This window comes from Emydura macquarii, unplaced genomic scaffold (genome assembly GCF_026122565.2).
Source record: "Emydura macquarii macquarii isolate MOO-44397 ecotype Brisbane River unplaced genomic scaffold, CSIRO-AGI_Emac_v2 contig_2676, whole genome shotgun sequence".
Lineage (NCBI taxonomy): Eukaryota > Metazoa > Chordata > Testudines > Chelidae > Emydura > Emydura macquarii.
This window is the reverse complement of record NW_027132813.1, coordinates 24,857,489-24,882,358: the sequence shown is the minus strand read 5'-3', so window position 1 is coordinate 24,882,358 and position 24,870 is coordinate 24,857,489. Positions and strand designations below refer to the sequence as shown.

At 38.5% G+C, this 24,870-nt stretch overlaps 2 protein-coding genes across 3 annotated transcripts in view; one reads left to right on the top strand and one right to left on the bottom strand.

Annotated features, from left to right (window-relative positions):
* CAMKMT (calmodulin-lysine N-methyltransferase) overlaps positions 1-1,290 on the bottom strand; it is a 335,286-nt gene extending 333,996 nt beyond the window's left edge. The window contains exon 1 of the mRNA XM_067565423.1: positions 951-1,290. Coding sequence (XP_067421524.1) covers positions 951-1,094 — 144 coding nt within the window. The 5' untranslated portion in view covers positions 1,095-1,290. The remainder of the gene's footprint in view (positions 1-950) is intronic.
* A 925-nt stretch (positions 1,291-2,215) lies between these two features.
* PREPL (prolyl endopeptidase like) lies at positions 2,216-24,012 on the top strand. Of its 2 annotated transcripts, XM_067565076.1 has the most exons (15): positions 2,216-2,330; positions 2,586-2,922; positions 5,170-5,298; positions 6,476-6,542; positions 8,040-8,243; positions 9,907-10,030; positions 13,398-13,614; positions 15,121-15,306; positions 16,887-17,090; positions 17,811-17,986; positions 19,668-19,884; positions 20,412-20,561; positions 21,698-21,824; positions 22,938-23,020; positions 23,882-24,012. In XM_067565076.1, exons 2-15 carry the CDS (start codon positions 2,713-2,715, stop codon positions 23,933-23,935), a joined length of 2,148 nt encoding a protein of 715 aa, XP_067421177.1. In that variant the 5' UTR covers positions 2,216-2,330; positions 2,586-2,712; the 3' UTR covers positions 23,936-24,012. The 2 variants fall into 2 exon arrangements, with proteins under 2 accessions (XP_067421177.1, XP_067421178.1); XM_067565077.1 differs by lacking the exons at positions 2,216-2,330; positions 2,586-2,922; positions 5,170-5,298 and adding an exon at positions 5,462-5,771 and having other exon boundaries at positions 8,040-8,130.
* The last annotated feature ends 858 nt before the right edge of the window (positions 24,013-24,870 follow it).

The window sequence follows — 24,870 nt, the reverse complement described above, 5'->3', positions numbered from 1 at the left end:
AATTCTATTGGTGAGCCCATAAAGCATGTGGCATTTTGAAACATATACAAGCTGCAAGTCATTTACCATTTGCGTCTCTTTATGAAAAATCGGTACAAAATAGAAATGCCAGTTAATGGTACCTCTACTATTTTGAGGCATTATTTCCCACTTGCTCAGAACTGTTACTGCCTAAGGCCCTGAACCCGCAATCTGCTCTTTATGGGCAGACACTGGCATCTGTGAAGCCCCAACTTGGCTATCTGAAGGAATGGGCACTAATTGTCCACCACTATGGATTAATTTTAAATTAATTTTCAAGACTTTCTCAGTTTATGGTGAAGGGTTTTACTGTTTGTATTTCAATGTGATTTTTAACATTTCACTCATTTGAACAGCCACAGCTTGCAATAGCTCTGCAGTTCCCACTCCCCCACAGCCATTGCAAATATAGGTTGCCAAAGTGCTGTGAGAACAAAGTGATGATTGTTGCACAGCACTTTATGGCTCTCGGATGAAGCATGGTGCTATGGAAGTGCACAGTGTTTGTTCTGGGAGGTGATTAAGCGGTCTCAGCACTAGGTGTGAAACACTTAAACTCTCTGTACCCACAAGCCTAGATCCCAGCAATGTAATCTTAGCCCTTCATCCTGGTGAATTGCAATTGAAAGCACTGAGGCATGTTTGACACAAACTTTAAAAACTGCAGCTCTGGCTCATGTGCATAGACATTCAAGCACCGCTGGAGCATCCTCCTAAGAGCAGGACCCATCACAGTGTGTGGCCAAAGTCCCTCCTTCCCCTCCGCCCCAAAATACAGGCTGCTATGCCATAGGACGATCTCCTAGCCACTGCCCTCCACCCCAGAAGTGGCTGCATGACAGTGGTCCTGTGCATAGGTAGTTTGGGAGGCTCTATGGGATCCTTGTGGGAGGGAAGGATCTTGGGGAGATGTAAAGTAGCATTTATACCTCTCTGAGCAGTTTCCACCGGGCTCTAGCAGCTCCCTGTTTCCTTCCTTTCGGACCTTCCTCAGCGTCTCCCTCTCCTCTTCCTCCTCCTGACTGACAGCTGGCAGCAGGAGTGCTCTGGGGCCAGGCTGTAGCCTCAGTCATGCTGAGGCTGCTGGGGGCAGGCTAGGGATGAGCTGAGGGAGCCCCCAGGGCTGAAGGGGAAACAACCCCTGAGCCACTCACTGAACTGATCCGCTCCCGCCCCCGGGAGCAGCAGCCAGGGCTAAGCAGCTGGGGAGGAGGAGACAGGGGTTCGGCGGACCAGAGAGAAGACTGGCGCGTACCGCTGCAGCGGCTCGGTCCTCCCAGCCAGGCTAGTGAGGAGGACAGGCGGCAGCCATCTTTGAGAAGGGCAAGAAGGTTCCGGTCCTAGACGTTTCTGCCCTGCCCTGTTCAGCACCTCACCTGGGCTGTTGTGATCTTGAGAAGCCCTGACGGGGCAGGTTTTACTACCAGGGCTGCGTTCCCCGTGGTAAAGAAACTATTTGTTATGTAGCCACTTTCCTCTGTTAAGTGGGGATTATCGAAAGGGGCAAGTGCCCGACGGCAAACATCTCCAGACACGAAACTGGGATAAAATAGTCACTAAAATGTTAATATGCCTTAAAACCAACAACCTGGCGGAGTATAGTAAATCACCGTCTGGCTAACTGCCCATAACCAAGATGGCGGCAGAGCGCTCCGCTTCCGTCGCCATTTTGACTGCTGGTCGCCGAGTATATAGAGAGGCTCTGGCTCGGACGCCATCTTGGCTATGGGCATGCCCGTGAATGGCTATGTCGCGGGTCGCGCCCTCCTCCCGACTGTGGGCAGAGCTCGGGGGTGTAGGAAGCTCAGAGGAGTCGCTCGCCCGTTACGTCATCGCTGCGCGCCTGCAGGGCCGCGCGGATGGGACGGCTGTAGTGAGAGACAGTTCTCGCGCTGGCACGTGGCAGCAGTCGGGAGGCCTCCCCGGGGACGGCCGGGACGTCACGTCACGAGCCTAGCCCAGTCCCGGGCCCGGCGGGGCGGTGGGAGTTCTGTGAGGCAAAGGCTGTTTCCAGCAGCTCTGCCCCGGGGCGAGCGGAGCAGTGCAGCGCTGGGCTCGGAGCGGCCCCTCTGGCCGCCGAGCGCCTTGCCCAGCTCGCCTTGGCCCGGCGCTCCTAGACGGGGTGGTTAGCGTGGGCACGGCGCTTGGAGACCTGCTGGGAGGGAGCGGTCGGATCGCAGAACCCGCTACTGGGCGCTCCTCCTCTTCCTCGTGTTTCCAAGCGGTGCTTTAAAGTCACGGGGCCGGGGCTGAAGGCTTGTGTCTGTAGATGCAGTTCCTTGACAATCTCTCGCCTTTTAAAAGCTCATGTAAGTGGCCACATCTGAACTGCACTGCAAAGTGTCCAGCAGGATGGGGGCTGCTCACCCCCGCTGTCCCAGCAAGGGCTGCCCTTCAGCAGTGTGAACCTGCAGCGTGGGGGGAGAGAGGCGCCGCTTACATGTACAAACAAATTATTTGTACAGAGCTAGGGCGAGGCAACTTCTATTTCGCTTTTACTTTCCCTGTCGTTCCCCTGGGAACTAAAGTTTACAGCATTCAGTCTGAATCTTTTGCCCCTTTAGGTTTAAAAACTATTCACATTTGAAGAAATCCCTGCTCCAGTTTCATCCTGTACCTTTCAGGTACCTGATTTCATTGCACCCAACATAATTTTGGATTCTTGGAAACTTCAGAGTGACTACAGTCATCATGCATCAGACTGCGAAATCTTTTCTCCAAACTCTGAAGTTCAGTGTTGGTTGCGGCAGGTATTACTTCAATCATAACTGTGATCTGGTAATAGCTCTTTGCAATCAAACAAAGCCACAAGAATTTCAATTAACAAAATGTTTGGGAAGTGCATGGAGTAATATAGACTCACCAGGGAATGTCATGCCACGGAGATTCTTTTCCTGCAAGGTACGCTGTTTAAATATAAACTCAATGCCAACAACCATCCTTATCCTTAATGACAGCCACACAGTTTCAAATGTTAAGGAAATGTTTTTCTCCTACAGGGTTTGAAGTAGAGGGGTGGGGATTGGGATTTCAGTTATACTCAGACAAATTATGTTGTTCAACCTTCTGGCTTCTGTACTTCTCTATGTCTAACTACAGTTGGGTCAGTTTTATTGCTGTGTAGGCCTAGCTTGACATGAGCAATTGAACAGGTGTGAGATCTCATTTCTTAAGACAGGATTAGGGAGGTAAATGGATCAGCAGGCTGGAAACAGAATTTCTGTGCTAGCTAAGAGAAGGGGGAACCATTTACAATGAATAATATAACAATGGATAAAATAAGCCTGGGACACAAGATGAGGTAAGGTGTAAGTTGTGTGTGGACCGAGCATGCTGTACATGAATCGGTTGCCACAAAGTGACCAAGCCAATCTTAAAGCGTGTGATGCAATGCATCGTGAATGTAATGTGATGTATAAATGTATATACAGGAAGAGGGTTTCTGTGTAACTTCGGGTGTACCCACCCTCTATGCTTGAGCCTGGTCAACTCAAGCATAGTTTAATAGTATGCCAATTAGGGATGTAAATAATGTCTTAAAAAGTACCCGTTTAAACTATTAAAATTATATCCGTTAACCAATATTTTAATAGTTAATGCTTGGGTGGTGGCAGCAGCTGCTGGAATCTGGAGAGAGGCTCCTACCTCCCACATTTATCAGCCACCCGTGACTGCCAGGTGGCTTCTAGATGGGGAGGGCAGCGTCCCAGAGAGCACTACACTGACTGTACAGGCGGGTGGAGGCCACGAGTCTACATGGCAGCAGGATGGCTCCATCGCCCCTGATGGCTGGATTTGCTGTCTGACATGGCTCTGCCCTTCTCTCCGCAGGAGGGGCAGCCGCTCCTCAGGCTCAGCGCATGAGCTTCTGCATCCGGGGCCAGCCTCCGGACACTGCTTTCTTACTGGCTGTCCAGCAGCCCCTTGCACTTCTGCTTCCCCACCCCAGAAGCATTCGCCATTGGGATTTGAACAAAAGTGCAGGAAAGGCTAGGGATGTGTTAACGGTAAGACTAATACTAAATGGTTAACCATTAATAAACAGTTAACCGATTAACATTTTACATCCCTAATGCCAATTGAAAAAAAACTCAGTGATCAGTTCAGAGTTGAGCTGAGCTCTTGGGAACCAAGTGGACAAAGTCTCAGATGCTACTGAATGGATAAGGTCTCAGAAACCACCCCAACACACTCCTGGGTGCATAAGGTCTCAGAGGCTACCTCCAGTATACTGTAGCTTTTTTCTAAAATCTAAATATCTGCCAAAAAGATACTAGTAGTGTATCAGGATAGAACTGCATAAACCCGTAAGAATCTGCAGACTGATGAGACCGATATTTAACCACTACTAGCTGACATAATGCTTAACAAAACTTGTCCTTGTCTACACTTGTCAGTCATGATCAGCATCATGTTAGATAACTTGACTCCTCAAAATTGTGTTTAAGCACAATAAGATTCCTTGCAAAGACAAGTCCACAGAGGATGGTTTTTAGTATATATTAATTGCATAGTCTTGTACTTCCATTGGTGTTTGCAGTAATACATCATGTTCATTTAAAAAAAGAAAAGAGTTAATATAATTTTAGGTCCTGCACCTGTCTCCACCCTATGTCCCCCTGCCCATTTTTATAGTTGTACAGGTATACTATTTTATTTATTAAAAATGTTTATCTTCCTCAGTTCCTCAACTCTCAGCAGGGGAAACTGACAAAGGCCCCAATTCCGAAACTGGATCCACTGGCCGGCCATTGAGCCTAGAGTTTAATTGGAGGATCAGGGCCAAACTGACTGACTTGACTGTTAAAGCGATACAGTAAAACTCATGTTTACAGTGTGCATGTCTAATGCAGCATGCAATAAACAGGAAAAAATCTAATTTTTTTAATAATAATCAGATGTTATTTATAGTACACCGTAGGTGAAATATTTCTAGACAGAAATGTGATTTTTATTTTGTTTTAAGTGGACAGTGATTTTTTAGAGTGACTTGAAAATGATTTTCAAAAGGTTGGATTTCAGCCCGTTATTTCAAGTTAATTTTGTATTGCATAAGTGATGCAAAGTGACCTTGGTAGACAAGAGAATCCACTCATAACTTTGGACATTTAAAATCAGAGGTTGATTGCATTGACATATTTGTATCAGGATTTTCTGAAATCAGAGCAGGAGAACTGGAAAGTAACTTCAGCCAGATATATGGATGTGGCAGAAAGAATAAAGAAGAAATTAGAAGTAATGTACAACAAGTATACATTCAGCTTGGGCATCCCAGTGGTGAGTGGCAAAACAATTTAAAAAATGCATCATTGTTTAGTACAAGTAAGAGGCAGTGAAGCTGTTTTTACTGTTAAATGCCTTTACACAACATGTTTTTGGTTAAGCTGCTGTATGCTTGTAGTCTTGATTTTTAAATATTTTGATTAATTATGGAGTATGAACAAAAGAGTCTGGAGTATACTTAAGGTATCTTAGATCTCACTGAATACTCTTACAGCAGTCTTAATACCATCACGGTCAAAAGCAAACAATCATAATAAACTAATTAATAGGATAAAGTTAAGATGGCTTTTTGACAAACAGTTTGGGTTATATGATGCAAGAGAAAATTTAAATGCTTTCAGCCATTCATTAGGTTTAGGGGGAAAAAATGGTAACTGCACTATGGAGTTTTGATTCCATGCAGTGATGGGATGACAACAAGAACATTTCCCCTCTTAGACTCCAGTTCTAGAGACACCTACCTTCAAGTGAGTAGTCTCATTGATGTAAACTGGTTAACTTGTAGTAGTTAAAGTTAGCAAGATTCGGCCTTTAAGCCTTGATCCTTATACAACTCAGGAATTAGTTTAATTTAAGTAGTGAATAGTCCCATTGAACCTAAGTTGTTAGCATATTTTTTCTTATTTGTGTATTACTTATTAGTAAATGCTATTATAGCTTTTATTTACTTCTGTCTGACTATTCAGGTGCTTAATATTAAGCATGTACATAAGCATTTGCAGGCACAAGGATTATGGGTCCAATCCTGCAAACAATATATGCTTGGGTAACTTTTAAGTATGAATAGTTCTGCTCAAGTCAGCTATTTATAAGATAATGCTTATTGCTTATGTAGTTACCAGAGAAATGTCTTCTCCATGTGTCAATGTTTTACAATATATTAACATAAAAAGAAAAATCTTAGTGTATGTGACACCCTTTTCCATTCCTCTAAATATGGCTAACAAAATCCTTTAGTGTATCAATTACATCTTTTATATTTTATTTTCTTCTTTATATATAAAATGTTTATGTATATGTTGCTGAATTAGATTTTATTTATACATAAAACCATAAACCTGTGAACATACTATACAATCTCAAAAGAAAAGAGAGAGGCACTTATAGGAAATATTTTCACCACCATTTAATTCTGCCTATATTGGCAACATGTCTGTTTTGTATTTAACAGATTAGGTTTGGGGATTCTGTTTATTTTGAAGAAAATGGCTGCATATTTCATTCAAAAGCAGATGGTGGTAAGATATTTCTTCTACTACTTGGACATTATAATTGCTCAGATCTTTCTGCATGCATTGATGTTTAGGATACTTTACTGGAAGCTATTAAAAATTTAAAAATATTTAAAACAAAAATAGGACAAAATGGTATTTTACGTGATAAAATCTTTAAACAATATATTTTATACAAGTATTAATAGCTTCAGATTCCTGAATCTGGAAAAGAGAGTGGGACAGGAGCTGGGGAATAGTGTCATATTACACATACTAGGTTAATGTATTCAACAAAAGATTCAGACTTTTTAAGGCCAGAAGGCACCATCATGATCTGACCTCCTGCATATCACAGACCACAGAACCTCACCCACCTCCTTCTGTAATAGATCCATAAACTCTAGCTGAGTTACTGAAGTCCTCAAATCATAATTTAAAGACTTCAAGTTACAGAGAATCCGCCATTTACACTAGTCTAAACCAACAAGTGACCCGTGCCCCATACTGCAGAGGAAGGCGAAAAAACCCCAGGATCTCTGCCAATCTGACCTGGGAAAAATTCCTTCCCAACCCCAAATATGGCAGTCAGGTGAACCCTGAGCACATCAGCAAGATCCACCAGCTAGACACCTGGGAGAGAATTCTCTATAGTAACTCTCAGCCCTCTCTATTTAGTGCCCCATATCCAGCCGTTGGTAATTTTTTTTGCTAATAGCAGTCACTAATGGGCCATATGCCGTTGTAGGTGGGCTCATCATCTCATCCCCTCCATAAACTTATCAAGCTCAGTCTTGAAAGCAGTTAGGTGTTTTGCCCCCACTGGTCCCCTGGGAAGGAATAACTTCACTCCTCTTATGGTTGGAAAACTTTGTCTAATTTCAAGCCTAAACTTGTTGATGGCCAATTCATATCCATTTATTTTTGTGTCAACACTGGCACTCAAAACATTCCTTTCCCACCCTGATATTTATCACCTTACATTAGTAATGAAAGCTTTATTAAGTTATATTGAGACTCCATAATAAATTCTTGTTTTCACATGATCATAAATTGCTGAATTTTTTTTAAGTCAGCAGTTTAGGTTAATACAAAACAGACCATTTCATTGGGGGAAAAAAATTAAGCAAAATACATTTACCCATTTTTTAATTGCATGAGGGGGAAAATATTTCTCCTTTAATTGCTCACAATATCTCAAAAGTTTGAACTTTAAAGTTGAAACTTTCTTTCAGAAGTATTGTCTCCATTTCAGACCAATTTACAAATCAAAAAATATTTTTAAAAATAATAGCAACTACAAAATCTTTTTTGCATATGCATAGTACAAAATTGCCATTAAACTTATTTATGATACTGTTTATGAGCATACATTAAAACAACTATTCCATGCTAATAAATTCCAGCAGTACACTTGTGGATATCGTTGGCAGAATATCAAAGCAGAGTATAAACTATTATGATTCATTGTGCTGGTTCTTGGATAATATCATTGTCTGTTGTCTGTATTCTTTTGTGTACTAGATGAAGGAAGTGTTGAGGTTTTACTCAGTATTGAAGATCTTGGTTTTCATGATGCAATTATTCAGCGCATCAGAATTTCCCCAGATCAGAGGTACATGGCTATCAGCATAAAAAGTTCAAATTCTGAAGAGTCAAGCTGTGTTGTTATGAAACTTGATAAGTTACGTGTGGTGGAACATATTATCCCAAGTGTGTTTAGTTTTGGTAAGTAGTCTGTAAATATAGTATGGAATACACAAAATGGCAAGATAAAACTCTCCATATATTGCAGTTTAGAATCAGTAATAATAATTTTTAACAAAATAAAGGACTACCATGTTAAAACTGACATCTTAGGTAGCTATGTTGGTCCCAGGAAAGAGACAAGGTAGGTGAGGTGATATCTTTTACCTATCTTGTCTTATCCATTATCAAGACACACACATTTTAAAACTGCAGAAGTGTTCTCAATTGATTGCAAAGATTTACTTGGCTGAAAATTTTTCTTTTGTACTGCACATTTCAATTGTACATTTTGCAATTCAAACTAAAAGCAGCTCATTTAGTAACGTGAGCGTTCCTTTGTTAAATACATGGTTCCTAATCCTGCAAACATTCATGCATGATTAACTTCATGTATGTGAATGTGCCTATTGAGTTCAGTAAGCTTATGAATCTGTGTAAAGTTATTCACTTACATAAATGTTTGCAGGATCAGGGCTTCATGACTCACGCAAGTAAGCACTTGCAGCTCCAATAGAAGTCAATGGTGCAGGTGATCAGTACCTCTGAAAATTGGGACCTAAGTGCCTGGTAAATGTTAAAATGCTGAACAACTTCAGTTCCAGTTGATTTCAGGATATGGGCTCCCATTCAGAGCCCCCTAAAGTCAATTAGAAGTCCTTCCCATTGACTTCAATGGACTTTAATTGGGGGCCATGGCCCTTAATTTGATGTAGGAAACTTTATTACCTCTCCATTTTGCTGGTAAAATATACCACAGAATATGAAATGGAAGTGGAGAACTTCCTTTGCCTTTACAGCACATTAGAGCAATATGGTAAAGAGAATGTACTGCTTTATGTTAAACTTTGCGTACATTCCATTACATTCTGATTGATTATTTTTTAATAACTGATTATTTATTTTTATTGTTGGCCAGTATAGAGACTAGTTTTAGAAGTGTTATCCTATATCCAGTGATCATTTGGCTGGGCCTAGAAATGTAAGACTCTGGGCAAAACTTTCTAATTCATTGATGAGAATAAAGCAGATTGACAATTCAGTAGGTGTTTGTGCACATACTTTTCTAGTGCCTTGAACTGTCCACTGACATTATTTTCCCTCATTGTGGCTACAATCTTCAGAGTGGTCTGCCCAGACAGTTCAGTACATAAAAGAAAAAGCACTGATTCTTCTGTGTCTTCCACCTTGTGTGACCATGTACACATGTGCAAAATCAGAATGGTAGCTATTTACATCCATGTCACACGGGTGTAAATGACTTCATGAGGTTCTAAGCAGTACAGAATTGGACCTTAGGTGCCTATGCAAAGTATTTTCTCCTAGTGCATAATATGTAGTAACAGACGGATGGGAAAATGTACAGCTATGGAATGTTTGGGTGCTGACCTGCAAAAGCCTGAAATTCTTTAAACCAGATCAGAACTATTAACTTAATGGCCAGAAAAGGCTAAGTTTAACTGAGGGGAAAAAATAAAACTTAATGTCACCTTTGGCCTAATTAAACTCAGATTAGATTTCCAAGATTAAACTTTTCATAAATCTCTGAAACTTGCTTTGGGATTGGCAAAATATTAGCTTTTATTTACTCCTTCAACAGTACTAAATATTGTGTTGCAATTCACATGCATTTGTCTTTTTTCAGAATGGGCCACAACTGATGTTCTGTTCTACACCAGTCAAAAAAACCTTATATGCCATAACGTGCTTCTGACCACTTTCTCTAATAGAAAATATACTGAGCTAGTTTATACAGAACAAGATCCAAGGTAATAGCTCTCAAACACATTAAGCTTTCCCCGATATATTCTTGTATGTGTGTGAATTATAATTCATAATAATCATAAAAATATATAAACATAATTGTTCAGAAAAATGGAGAAAATAACACTTTCTTCCACACTATGTATTAAATCATGTAAAGCCTATTTTTTTTCTGTTACTGATTATCAGATGTGCTTGGAGCATGAGCCTGTTCTCTGTCTGATTTGTGATCAGCTTAAATTTAACTGTTCTCGGTTACCTAACTGTTTAGTGGTTTGAAAATATCAAGGTCAGTTTCAGGTCAAGATGTTCTTTGGTGAAAACAAGATAGCATTATTTTTTCTACTGTTCATGTATGTTACATCTGTTAAAAAAAATATAAAAATGTTTGGGTTAAGCCTGGGTGCTGTGAATAGTCTAAGTGAAACTGTTGTTGTGTTTCCAGTGATCAAACTGTTGTCAATTGAATACCCTTTCAATAACCTTTCTGGAAGCAAGGGTTTCGGAGTAAAAGCAGATTCTTGCTAAATTGACTGCAGAAGTAGTTTTGCAGCCCTATAGTATGATCTAGTCTCTCTGAGGATCTTCGCTTTATACAGTATATTGTAAATATGTTGGTAGTTTTGTTTTACTGAATTACATTCTCAGTAAAGAAATAGTTTTTTAATAGGAACATGACTGATGCTGTACATCGGTGATGAAATAACTAAGATCCTTTTTCCAACTGCGCTTTATACATCCAGTTGTATAAAACTATAATGCAGGTGGCAGAATCAAGTGGAACAAGTTGCACTGACCAGACATTTCCCCACGGGGAAATTGTTGACACAGTTATGAAGGTCACAGTCATTACTGTAAATCAGACAGCAAGCTGAGTGTAAAGGTTCATGTTCTAGTGCAGCACATAGCTGAAACACTTGCTTTGTGGGAAAATGAAGTACAAAGAATTTTCCTGTTACTTTTATGCATCAGCAAGATGTAGATGAAACAGGCGAGCTCTTGACAGTTGCAGCGCAACATTTTTAAGAAGCTGAAGACCTCTATCCTTTATTAATAATAATAAAAAAAAAAAAAAAAAAAAAGGGAAAATCAGGGCCTTACACTTTTGGGAAAGGAATGGCATACTTCACAGCCTGCCTTCCCTGGAATCCTTGCTGATAGAGTGCAGTGCTCCACCCTTGCTCAGTTGATGGACAATAGGTAAGCAGGGGCTTATTCTCTGCAAAATCTAGAAGCTCTAACACCATAACAAAGGAATAAAGCAGGGGCGGCCAGTGGGGATCTAAGGGGAGAGACAAACAAGTCCCAGTTGTTAATTCTGGAACATTCACAAACAGTGTGGGGAGTACCCACAGTAAAATGATGAAATTAAAGCCCTGAAAATGCTCTTTAAAAACTTTGTAAATTCATAGCTGTAGTTTTTAAGGCCAGAGAAAGGACCATAATGATTATCTAGGCCACCTGCCTGCCTAACACAGGCCATAGATCCTCACCCAGTAATTTCTGTATTCAGCCTATGTCTCCTGCTTGAGCTATAGTACGTCTTTTACAAAGACATGCAGTCAGTGTAGAGCTTTGAGGTGATGGAAGAATGCTTCACCTCGCTTGGTAAGTTGTTACAATGGTTAATTATTCTTACAGTTAATGTGCAATTTACTTCCAGTTTGAATGTGTCTGGTTTTGGCTTCCAAGCATAGGTTCTCATTATGCTGTTAGCATGCAGAGCCATCTGCTTTTAGAAATTTTTCCCATGTAGGTATTTGTAGACAGTTATCAATTCATCCCTTAACCTTCTCTTGGATAAACTAAGTACATTGAGCTTTTTCTGTCTCTCGCTATAAAGCATGTTTTCCAGACCTCAAGTTATCGTAGCTCTTTTCTGTATGCTTTCCAATTTTTCAACCTCCTTTTTTGAAGTGGACACAGTATTCCAATAATAGTATCACTCATACCAGATAAACAGTAAATACCACCTCCCACTTGTAATTCCCCTGTTTATACATCAGAGGATCACATTAGCTCCCTTAGATACAGTATCATACTGAGGGCTCAGCTGGTTTTCTGTGATCTGATAGTGGCCGATAGGATGCTGTCTAAGGTTTTGGTATAGTGCCTATGCTGAATGGCCATCCAACATCTTGAAAGATGAAAGGAAATATGACAAAATGAGTCAATGGTGCTTGACAACAGCATGGGGCTCGCGCAGTGCTTGTTACCACAGTATCAAAGCATCATTGATACTGACACTCACTTGAGTGAAATTATTCCAGAACTTATTTTACATTATTACAAACGTCTCTGCCATTACTCAAGAAGAATGCAGCACAAGCAACTGAAGAGGAGGGCATCATAGCCCGGAATGACTCACTTACAGTGCCTTTTCCCTCTTCCTACTTTCACCAATGTCAATCCTGAAGTAGCTCAAACTAAGTTTGTCCCAGTGTTCAAACCAAAATGCCAGTCTCCCCTCCCATTCCAATCACTACCCCAGTCAGACTGAACCCACTGAATATATTAAGCACCACCACAGAATTGTACCATCGCAAAAGCCAGATATTACTTCCAAAATAGTTTTTTAGGTCATAGATTTTTTTTTTCTTCTTTGATAGTTCCTACTCTAGTTTTATGTTCTGCTTCCAAAGATTTTTCTTCCTATTTGTTCTCCAGGAAATTTACTCTTTCTTGCTTCCCCCACACCAGATTCCACCTCGATCATTTTTTTTTTTTTGGATAATGTCAATCTCTTTTTCATGGTATCCTCATATTGATTTTTTTTAAAGAAAAATGATCATTTCCTTCCTTAATGGTCTTAAGCACCTCAGCTAAAGTTGGATTGGTAACTGTCATACTAGCCCGTGTTTACCTTCAAGACAGTCTTTCTCTGAAGCAGTTGCCATTAGCCTTTGTCTCTCGTTGCTCCCTATAACAATGTTAAGTTTTTCCTGATGTTTTCTCAATGGTGTTTTCTAACCCTTTACTAAGCCTTTCATTTGGGCAGAGGAGTTTGCCAGTCTGATGTTCTTTCAAAAAGGAAGTTTTATTTTTGCATCTTGTAAGCCTGGTTATATATCAGTGATCTGCCAGTTGACCTAAAACATCAAGATCTGTTCTTGCCCAACTGATTTCAGAACTTGCTTCTGGTCGGTGTTTCCTTGGAGGATTCCAGCTTTATTTATAACTGCATTTTTCTGAATCCCAGGAAGGAGACAGTACAACTGGCACTAGCATCCAGGAGTCCTGTACTTCCCCTTCTTTGCCTTAACCACTAGATAGTCTGCCTCTTGACTTAGATAGAATTACTTGAGTCTGACAGAACTGAGGATTTTTTAAAGTAAGAACTCCATGACTGACTTCATTTTTGATTTCTTACAGATTTTTTGTGGATATATATTGCACAAAAGACAGACGTTTTCTCACTATTAATAGTAACAGCAAGACTAGCTCCGAAGTTTGGTTAGTTGACTGTAGCCATCCTTTCAATTCACCTATTCTTGTACAACAGCGAACTAAAGGGGTCATTTATCATGTTGAGCACAGAAATGATGAGTTATACATTCTTACTACATATGGAGAGCCTCCAGAATACAAGGTAATCTTCTGACAAACTAGTAAAGTATTGTATTAGTTCAGATGCCTGCTACAAATCACATGAAAGTAGGCCTTTAATTTGTAAGCGGTAAGAGGTTGGTTTTATTTAGTTTTGACAGCTTACTAGAGGAATTTAAGAAAACTAGATGTAGGGTACTGTATGGGTCTAAGGACTAACAACAGTATATGGAATCTTTTACCTTTAGAATGTTAGCTTGGTAATGACCAAAAATCATTACTTTGATTGTTTTGCCTATATTAAAATGTGTTGGTGGTTTCAGTCCAATTTCTAGCTGACTAATGTCTCTATTGAAAAACACCACCCACCAGTTAGTGATAAAGCACACTGGCTGACCAGTGTGAGGAAGTTTACAGTGCCATTGCCCATGCTGTTGTTAGATGAAAAAAACAGAGTTTTAGTCTTCAGGTCATCAGTCTATCACATTTCATCAACAACATTAAACTTACTTTTAAAAAATGTGAATTTCTACAATATGCACTAGAAATTTGTAACCATCCAGTTCTGTTCCTGATCTTTAGTGCATACATTGCCCTCTTTGACACCACTTCCTCTTTTTATTGACTTTCCTGCTGAGCTGTTTAGAATCTCTCAGAAAATACTGCAAGGTTTATTTAAAAAGAAACACTGGGCTGCTCCGTTTCTTGATTTATAGGTTTTAATACATGAGCAGGAAGACTTGTCCTTTGTTGGAATAGACATGTAAATTGCTGCCAGCATTCTTCTTGATGGGTTTATACTGCTCTTCATTGTATACACTCAAGTCAGAGAAATTGAGTAAGCATGCACAATATTCACACAATGGCTTAAATCCATTTTGAAGGTACTTCATCTTCCTCTAAAGCATAAGTTACTAGCTATTACTGAAGGATAGATATATACGAATATTTATACTGTTGCCCCAAGAAGTTAGTCAATTTTCATGACTTTGCTGGGTTGTTTCCACTAGTAGGAGAAATTGATAATACAAATCCGATATTTCTTTGGTGCAATCCTGTTTGCTTACAAAGAATGTATGGAGTCCCTAAACCCAATAAAAACAAAAGCAGCAGACAGTTTCTTGACTTACAATTTTTACTCTTTCCAGTGAGTCCTGTGGCTCAACAAGCACTGTCTGTGCTCTCTCTTAGGGCCACACTCACCACTGCTTCTCTCACTTTCTGCCTCAGACTCATGCAGCTGCAACCAATCTATCCCATAACTCCACCTGTGTTTTACAATCAGTTCTAGGGATCCCCTTCAGCCCATACAGCTTACCTTCTTGGGCAGTAGCTTCCTGATGTCTCCAGTTATCACCACATGAAGGGACATTTAATTGCTCTTTCCATTTAGCCTGAAGGAAGGTGGTTGGCCTGCCCATCAGATTTAATCAGGTCTGTGATTGATGGCCAACATTCACATATCCCAGTATGAGAATTCCCACGTGCCTGTGCATTATTTTTGTAACTCCTATTTCATTCATATACTGTATGTTTTTTCATTTTATAGCTGATGAAGACTCCATTTGGTTCCTATGGTATGAAGAACTGGCAATTGGTTTACAAGTTGAAAGAAAAGACTAAGCTAATAGACTTAGAGATGTTCAGAGATCACTGTGTGATGTTTCTGAAACAGTGCGGTCATCTTTATTTGAATGTGATTTCTCTTGTTTCTCATTCAGTTCAGTCTATTAAGGTATATTTTAGTTTTTGTTTTTAAAACAATTGGTTTACTACATGAAGACATTCACATTTGGTTTTTATTATAAAAGTTGAAATTAATATAAACGTCGGCAACAGAGAAGCTTTGAATATTACAATAGTGACATGTCATCGTGGGTACTTTCAAGAATGTTATTGTTCTCTGATCTTGTTTTACAGTCAAGCCAGTTACTATAAGAGCAGTTTCTGATCCCCTTACTCAGCTTAAGTAGTAGTCTCTGACTTCAGTGGGCTTACTCATGGTGTAAGGTAATATGCACTGAGAATTAGGGTATCATAATGTGTCCCATGGAGAGGAGCAAGATAGATAATCAAAATTAGATTATACTGAAGTGGCATTCAAAGACCAATGTGTAATGCTGACACACCCTAATAGTAAGTAATTTAGAAGAATGATTATGTTGCAATATGATTAATACAAATAAATATTCCCTCCTTTTTCCTAGATGCCAAATTCTCATTGATTTAGAAGTTAAAAGGAAAAGATCCATCTTATAAAAATACATTAATTTCTGCAGACAAACAATTCAGCCAAATGCTTTAAAATTGTTTTTTTTAGATTTATGCAAAAATCCAAATATCCTGAAGAATTTTTAGCCTTGTTGCAATAAGTTACTAATGTTTTATTCTACAAACCTCCTTCCTAATTGTGTTACTATAGGTAAATATAGTACACTTTCAGCACAGTTGCTGAGACCGTTGCTTTTTAAAATGATCTTGTTCAGTTGAATCAATTGTTCAGAGAAGGGACTGCTATTTCTCTGCAAAACTTTGACTTTTAGTAGCACAATTTCTAAAGCCTCTATCAACCTGCTAACCAGAACTCCTTACAGAAAGTAAGCTGTGGTGTAGCAGAAAGCTTGACACTGGATCCTGCTGCTCTCAAAGAATGAATCTTGATTCCTTTCATTTTTACTAGAGTTAAAAATCTTAAACATAATAGCAGTGTGTTTCTGAGTGTAGATGTGCCAAGAAAAGGTTTTGTTCTTCACAGTGGCTAGCACTGGGAACAAAGTTAGGGGTTTTAAGTGGCTGAGCACTACTGTGCCAACTTATGGCCCTGGAGTAATAAATGACATTGGCTTGGCTGTATTACAAGTTGAACAAGTGGAGATCACAGGGGAAATGAGAAGGAAAATCATTTAAAAAATACAGTAGCATACAAGGTAATCCCTAAAGACAATATATTAATTATAATTTTTTAAAATCCTGCTAATACAGTATTCCTATTTCTAAATGGTTCTTTGAATATGGCAGTATTTATTTTGTCCTCTCTATGAAAAACTTTGGAATTAGGTTTTATATTCCATTTTAAATCATTGTTCAACCTCAGTAGATGGCTTTAGAAAAACGTTAGTTAAATTCTTACATTTGCTGATACGGTTTCATTAAACATTTTAATTTATAAGATGCAGCTCGTGTTAAATACATACTGAGGTAATGCAGCATGATGTCAAATCTTTTCATTTGAGAGGAGGCAATGGACAGAATTATAAAAGCAGTAAAATATTTCACTTTAAATGCTGGGATTATTAACAGTTTTCATTTTCTCAGTTACCTGCATGGGCCTGTGCATTTGAGTCAGAATCCCATCCCGAGTACAATGCCAGCACTTGCTATTTTCAGCTCATCTCCCCAGTACAACCCCCTAAACGTTTTGCATATTCATTGGTGGAAAATCATCTCATTGAGCAAGCTGAGCAGGAGGTACCTATTACAATTAATTGCCACACTGTACGATTAGAAGCTAAGAGCAAGGTAAGATTTTTAACCGTTTTTCCTCCCCCATTAACTTCCCCACACACACCCTACCGCTCCCTATGGAGAAACTGCCTCTGGAAGGGAGTAGGGCTTAGATACTATAGAGAACGGTTGGTGCCATATTTTCTCCAGTCCTATAGGAAAAAAAGCAGTGTTAAGAATTTTTTCTAGATTTAGTGTACATTGGAGCTGGTGTGCTATAGTTAAGCGGATGTAGCTGAACATGACATGATACAAGAGTCTTAGTATTATGTCTTTATGGCCTTACTAGTTAGTATATTATATCATGTTCTGGCTGACAAACAAAGAAAAAATGCCAAAATGATGTATAGCATAGATCAGTCAACAAGGGGAAAAAGTTAACAACCTTCTGAGTTTAAAGAAGTTGAGATGTTAAGTTAATAAGTTTGCTCCTACAATAAGCGCTAAACGATTCAGTTCATAATACTTATTGACGTGTTACAGAGGGAGGGAAGAGCTGGGTACTTTGATACTTTAAAAACACCTCAGGTGTTGCATTTAAATTAATTTTATACTCTGCATCAATAAACCAGCCCAGCAGAGGTTCAGTCTCTCGCTTTATTTTTCAAGAGTGCTTTGTACAATCTAAGTGGAAAAAAAATTACTGTAATCAAAAAAACATTTAAAATAAATAATTGAAGTTTTCATTGCGAATTCTGAAACATCCTTTAATGTAAAATACTCCTTCATTTCCAGGATGAAATTTTGGTGCCAATTACAGTTTTTTATAATAAAAATTCTAAAGAGCTACACAGGAAACCACTTCTGGTTCATGTATATGGAGCTTATGGCATAGATTTGAACATGAGCTTTAAAGCTGAGAAGCTGATGCTAATTGAAGATGGTTGGATATTAGCATATTGCCATGTTAGGTAAGTTATAGGTATATAATGGAATAATGATTTTTATTTGTGCGGCACATTGTCAATATTCTTGAGACTCATCTGGACAACTAGGAAGAACCTTTTCATTTTGATGTCTTGTAATCATTCCTAATCATCACATTTCCATCTCTCCATAAAATTATAGGTATCCTTTTTGGTAAATAAGTGAGTCTATTACAACTCAAGTACCTAAAGCAAATAACGTTAAATTCACAAGATCCATGCACAGTGCTTATCTTTCCTTATCTACTGGAAGTTGGATTTGATTTTTTAGCTTAACCCTTACATTAGCTCAGGATTCTCTAATATACATCATTTTCTGTAAAGTCACATCTTGTCCTTGCTCAAAAAGCATGATTTCTGCTGTTATGTTCACATTGTAATGATTTACCATCACCCTCTTATTCCCAGACCAATAGAATACATTCCTGCTTGATCTATATCTGTTGAAAAGGATTTGCCTTTCAAAACCTGTATCCAATTATTTAACCTATTTCTTGTCTTTTTTGGCTAACTCATCTTTTTCTGTTCAGTTACCATCCTATTGCAGTCATTTTTACCACAATGTACAATCTTTTTCCAGCTTTCATTTGATTTAAAGAATTCATTCATCTGATAAAAGATACATGAAAACTCCATTACCTTCTCAGTTGTGTTTTTTAAACAGGAAAAAATGTTGCTCAAATTAGATGAAATATTACTTACTGCTCATGAGGCAAGTTCAAGTATATAATGAGTTTGTGAGTCATCAGTTACATTTATGATCTGATATTGCTCAATGGAAAACATTTGTATTCTTTTTCTGTTAGCATCTTATGACTTAGCCTCCTCCTATTTGTTTTACAATGATAACAGATGAAGAATTCTGGCAATTTAATCAGTTGAGATTTTGATCTAAATTAAAAGGATACTGTTAGGTAATTTAGACCCAAAACAGTGGCTTTGTGAAAAATATTTCAATGACATTTCATACAACTAACCAAAAATATTAATCAAGTTATTTTTTTAAAATGGAAGCAAACATTTCAAGGAAAAGTTTAAAACCCACAGATGGTAGTACTGTACAAATGTATGAGAACCAGAAATTGAAACTGACTAGCTCAGTGTCATAACTCAAACTGAACAAAAGGCAAAACCTCAATGAACATAATGGTTAAAAAGTAAAGTGATTTAATTTTTCATTAAGTTCTTGTTAATTGAAATGCTATTAGTAACACACAGATGGAAAAATGTAATTTTTACCTGACCGTTTCCCTTTATTATTTATAAGTGTGTATGAATGATTTTCAAGTGGTATTATCTACTTTGGTACTTTAAAATACTGACCTACTCTGACAACAACCCATCCAGACCTTCCCTCATTTGAATAGTCCTTCTGTAATGGCCTATGGAATAGTCATACACTAAGCAGATTGGTACATGTGCAGTAATAGAGACAATGCACATATGCTAGCTGGTTTTTTTACGTTTCACCAAAATTCATGTTGGTTTTTCCCTCCAACATTTCTACCATGAAGTGGGGAGGTTTGTGTATGTAAGTAGAGAGGGAGGAAGGGAGGGTTAGTTATGAATAGTAAAACATTATTTTGTACTACCACAGACAATGATATCTTAATATTTGAAACATAAGATGTGTGACATTTGTGACTTGAATTGTTTTAAATTTCAGGGGTGGAGGAGAGTTAGGCTTGAGTTGGCATAAAGATGGATGTATGCATAATAAACTGAAAGGTCTCCATGACCTTAAGGCTTGTATAATGCTGTTGCATGAACTAGGATTTTCTCAGCCAAAGTATACAGCGCTAACAGGTAGCAGTGCAGGAGGAGTCCTTGCAGGAGCCCTGTGCAATGCTGATCCTGACCTCATCAGAGCCATGGTTTTACAGGTGAGATAACTCAGATTTCTAATGGAATAAGAGATTGAACTATTATTTATTTTATCTTCTCTGATTTCAGAAAGATTGTTTGAGGATGGGGGATATAAAGCCATTTCATTATATGTGGAAGCAGGCAGGCAGGCAGTCTTCACCCTGAAGAGCTAGGATTATGGGATACTATAGAAAAAAGAGTTGTCATAGTAAAGGTGAGAGAAGATGGAAGTACGGCTAAGGATTTCAGCAGAGATAGAATCGAGAGGTGCTTATAAACACACTACTTCTGTACACAAACATAGAATAAATAATGATTTGGAAAAACTTTCTTTCTGATGCTCACTGCTAACCTGGAGAAACTCAAATGATAAGAGGATTAAGAGAGTCTTTCCCTTGCCTTCATTAGGCTTTGGGTCAGGCCCTACATTTGCGTCTTCACATACATTTAATAGATTCTAGTAGAGTAGACTGGACTGTACATTGAAGGTCCACTGTCTCCTTTTGTAAACTATCATAAATTTGTCTTTTTGTTTGGTTTTTAGGTTCCTTTCCTAGATGTTCTAAATACAATGTTGGACACTCATCTCCCACTGACAGTTGAAGAACAGGAAGAATGGGGAAATCCATTAGCAGATGAAAAGTGCATGGACTATATTAAAAGTTACTGTCCCTATAATAATATTAAGCCACAGGTACTAAAGAGTAATTAAACCAGTCTGCTTTTTCTTTCTACAATGTATAGTACCACACAGAATAAACAATCAAAACATTTAATCATGAAAAATGCTGAGTTGGGTTTTTTAAAGACTCATTCTTTAGGGGCTTACGAACATAGAGATTTTTAAAACTGAGCTTGTGAACTGTGTGTTCTTAAAAGATGAATCTTGATTGAACCCAAATGGAAATGGAAAACCATCTTTGGCTAGTTATTTCAGGAATAATCTATATTGCTTTGTAGTATACAAAGTCATAAAAGGCTGCTGAAATTGATTGAACACCTCCCCTTAGACTATTAATCAATCTCAAAAGCTATTTGTTGCTGGCATACTATAAAGTATTAAATTATTCCTATTATACAAGAAACCACAAGCTGAAAAATGTTTCTTCCCTTTTGAGGATTTTTAAATAGTTTTGCTGCCAGACTATGGAATTGACAGGGTGGAAAAGGAGTAATGTCAATGGACACGTAGTGCAAATAAGTGTTTTATTGTCCTTTCTGGATGGCTAATTCATTGTCTCTGAACCGTGACTGGTTACTAATGATGTGTAAGTTCCCTAAATAATAATTTTCTGCATATGTGAACTCTTATTGCATCTAATTTGATGAAAAGTTACTAATTAGATCCTTTATCTGTAAATTAAGACCACAGCAAGAAAAATATTTAATTATAACTAAGATTGCTTATTTGTAAACTGATTAGAGCTCCTTTTGCATCACTCCTACAGGGGTGGGGCAGTCCCCAGGCAGTGCAGAGCTGCTCAAGCAACTCTCAGCAGAGGGGCTTTGTTAGGACAGGAGAGGCATGGTCAGAGTATTCTAGGCTTTAGTTATCACTTCATGACAGATGGTCCCTGGAGGATAAATCTGGCAGTTTTCAGACCACACCAATTTTCAAGTTAAAATTATAGGGATGCTAATGTAGGGCTTTATATAATGAAGCTGGTTGCAATGTTAAATGTAGACAATAGCTTTTCTCCATCATTGTCAAATAGAGCAAGCCTTCAAGTACTGTAATAGTATATAGATTCAAAGTGTAACTCTTCAGTTTGTTCACATTTTAGGAAGTGAAAATGTTATTAACTCCCCTCCCTCCCATTTCTCTTTTAGACTTACCCTTCAGTTTTAATCACAGCCTATGAAAATGATCAACGAATACCACTTAAAGGATTATTAAGATATGTTCATAAACTTAGAAAAGCGGTAATGGATCATGCTAGTAGCACGAATAAGAAAGGTAATGTGGAAGTGTCATATAGATACGTGGTTAAATCAGCACATATAAAAAGTCAAAACTAATTGTCCATCAGTCATAGCATCATAGAAATGTAGGACTGGAAGGGACCTCGATGGGTCATCTAGTTCAGTCCTTTGCAGTGAGGACTAAGTATTATCTAGACCATCCCTGACAAGTATTTGTCTAGCCTGTTCTTAAAAACCTCCAGTGACAGGGATTCCACAGCCTCCCTGGATAATTTGTTCCAATGCACATGTGTGTACTAGATAAATCACAGTAACTAGAGGATGGAAGTAATTCAGGGTACCTACAACCTTGAGAAATTACTCTTCCCATATTTATTGTAAAGATTAAACTACCTACTTGTACTGAAAGCTAAAGCTTTTAAATACTCTCTCCAGAATCTTAAAAGGCATTCAGCATTTTGGGTCCAAAATTTGCCTTAAAATAGTTGAATAAATATTTCTTTAAAAAAAGTAAAGTAATAGATTAGTTGGATTATCATTCGATTGCTGGGAATTTTAAAGCCCTTTATTTTTCAGACCCTGGACAAACACTTTCTCTGCTCATTCTGAAGTTGTAGACATGCTATTCCCAGAGGTACAATGACATGATGATGCTAAAGCACAGAAGTTATATAATTTTGATTGAAATTATCATCAGGCAAGAACTTTTTCCAGTAACAGATGCTAAAGTTATGTTTTAGTACAACAGAATCTGTACTCATGAGGGGAAGAGAGCCCCTTTTTCACAGTTACAGCTCTTGAATTAGCTATCTCCACCACATCTATGTTCCCCTCAGTTGGGAGCCTAGCTGTAGGGAATAAGTAAAGATGGCAGTTGCTGCCGCCTTGCTCAGGAAGAGAAAATCAGAGAGTTCTATATATACTTCGTATATACATCTCCTCCAATATGTAATCATCAGGAAGCCTTTAATGCAAATAGTTCATCCACCAATCCATTGCATGTGGTTCAACGCTATACAAGCAAGAATTTTTTTTTAAAAATGCATTGTGGGACATTGAACCACATATAATAGGTTGCTGATGAACTATTTGCTCCACTTTTCCTTGTTCATTCAACAGTGATGGACAATAAATGTTTTTGTTTCAGGAAATCTGATACCAAGAATTATTTTAAATGTTCAGGCAGGAGGCAGTCATTGTGCTCCATCATGGGAGGATTCATTAAATGAGGTAGGATTCCTCTATTGTCCACTTTTATAATTAGGACAAAACAAATTTATAATGAAGTGTATACTAACACTATAATCTCATCAATGTATGTATTATTGAATACATAGGAGCTAACAAATGAGAACCACTGATTGTGTTGGATGGGTCTGGGACTTAGGACTCCCAGGTGCTGTTCCTGGCTCTACTCTTGGCTTGCTGTGTGTATGACCATAGGCAAGTCATTGAACTTCATTGGGCCTCAGCTTACCTATCTTTTAAATGGGATTACTTAACTACTCTACCTCTGACTGGTGTTCTGAGCTTTAATTGTTTGTAAAGTGCTTTGAGACAGCTCTAAATAGTGCAGAGTATTGGTACAGTAATAGCAAAAGCTTTACAACATCCAGTTGGAAGGACTTAAAATGTTCCAATTAAGCTGTATTTCATCTGCTTTCTTGGTCCAGAAAATAATCAATGTGCTTTAAATTTTGCAATATTTGGTTTATGCTTTGAGGGGCAATTTGTCATTTTGAAATTCCAAATTGTAAGTGGATTTTTTTTTAACTCATAAACTTTCTACAAATAGCTTCATGGTGTAAGCAAAACAATTCTGAAAGCACCTGGTGACACCTCCTGACTGTTACTGTTGTCCCTCTGGTCCCAGACAGTGCTGTGCCCAATAGTAATATTTTCTTTCTGGGAAGCTTTTCAGATCCCAGGGACTGCTTTTTTCTAAAGAAAATTGAGCAGGAAAGTCTTTGATTATATCCCAGATTGCTGCAGGGCAGTATTTAGTGGCACCAGTGGCTATCAGGGTGAGTAATGTAGGAAAAGTTGGACAGAAATCTGAAGATTTTTTTAACCAAATTTTCATTGTTTTAGGTGACAAGCCACCTTGCTTTTCTGTACAAAGAATTTGGACTTGAGAGAGAATAACTGTCTCTATACACATCAGACTTCTGAAAAAGCTATATGACATACCTGTAATTTAAAAAATGAACACTCATTCTCCAAAAGAACCAGCTGTAATAAATTCCTAGATGTGGGTTCCTGCTTCCGGTGCATAACCAGGCCAGGAGCTCCCTGGCTTACATCTATATAGCAGGTGGTAAATTCCTCCCCTACTGAATTGGAGAAGCATCATATCCAGCCTCTAGGTACCAGTTCTTTTTGCTAATAAAAATATGAATGAATACAAACAGGTATCAAAAGTCTGCAGAGGAGGGTGGATCCCTTACAAATTCAATCTTCAGAGAAGAATAACAACATGTTGAGTAAGTAAAATTCTCTTCCATCTGATACTAAACACTTAAGTCACCTGGGATTGTTACATATTTGCCTTAATCATCTCTCAACTGTATCTTTCCCATAAAAGAGTTGTTTTAAAACTGTCCTGATGACTTATTTTCTTCTAACTATATCAGACAATTCAGCACCCTTTTAGAACGTGCCAGTTACACAAATAGGAGACATACAAAACAAATACTATTGATTGTAAACTGCCACAGGATTCAGGGGTCAGTTGTAGTCAGCTACAGCCCACACTAGGGGATAATGTACGGGTACAACACTCAAACAGAAAATGCTAAGAGCTTTATACCGTAGGCACTGGGAGTCCTATAGGCATATGGGTGTTCTAGCCTTGCACAAATACTTACCTGGAATGGACCAACCCCAGGGGATGACTTTGCCTGTTCTTAACCTCTTTGGGAGGCTCTAGCCTCTGTGGTTGTAACCACATACCGTATTTCCCCATGTATAAGATGCACCTTTTTTCGAAAAATTTGGGGTCTAAAAACTGGGTGCGTCTTATACAGTGGTACTTACCGGTGATGTACTGTAATACATTTATTTTCAAATTTCGGGCCCCA

What these genes read in the sequence shown, in the direction of transcription:
- PREPL (XM_067565076.1), top strand. Translation starts at nt 2,713, where the DNA reads ATGCATCAGACTGCGAAATCTTTTCTCCAAACTCTGAAGTTCAGTGTT. An exon ending in ATAATAATATTAAGCCACAG is followed by an intron (nt 20,562 to 21,697) that starts GTACTAAAGAGT and finishes TTTCTCTTTTAG; the next exon opens with ACTTACCCTTCAGTTTTAAT. An exon ending in TAGTAGCACGAATAAGAAAG is followed by an intron (nt 21,825 to 22,937) that starts GTAATGTGGAAG and finishes TTTTTGTTTCAG; the next exon opens with GAAATCTGATACCAAGAATT.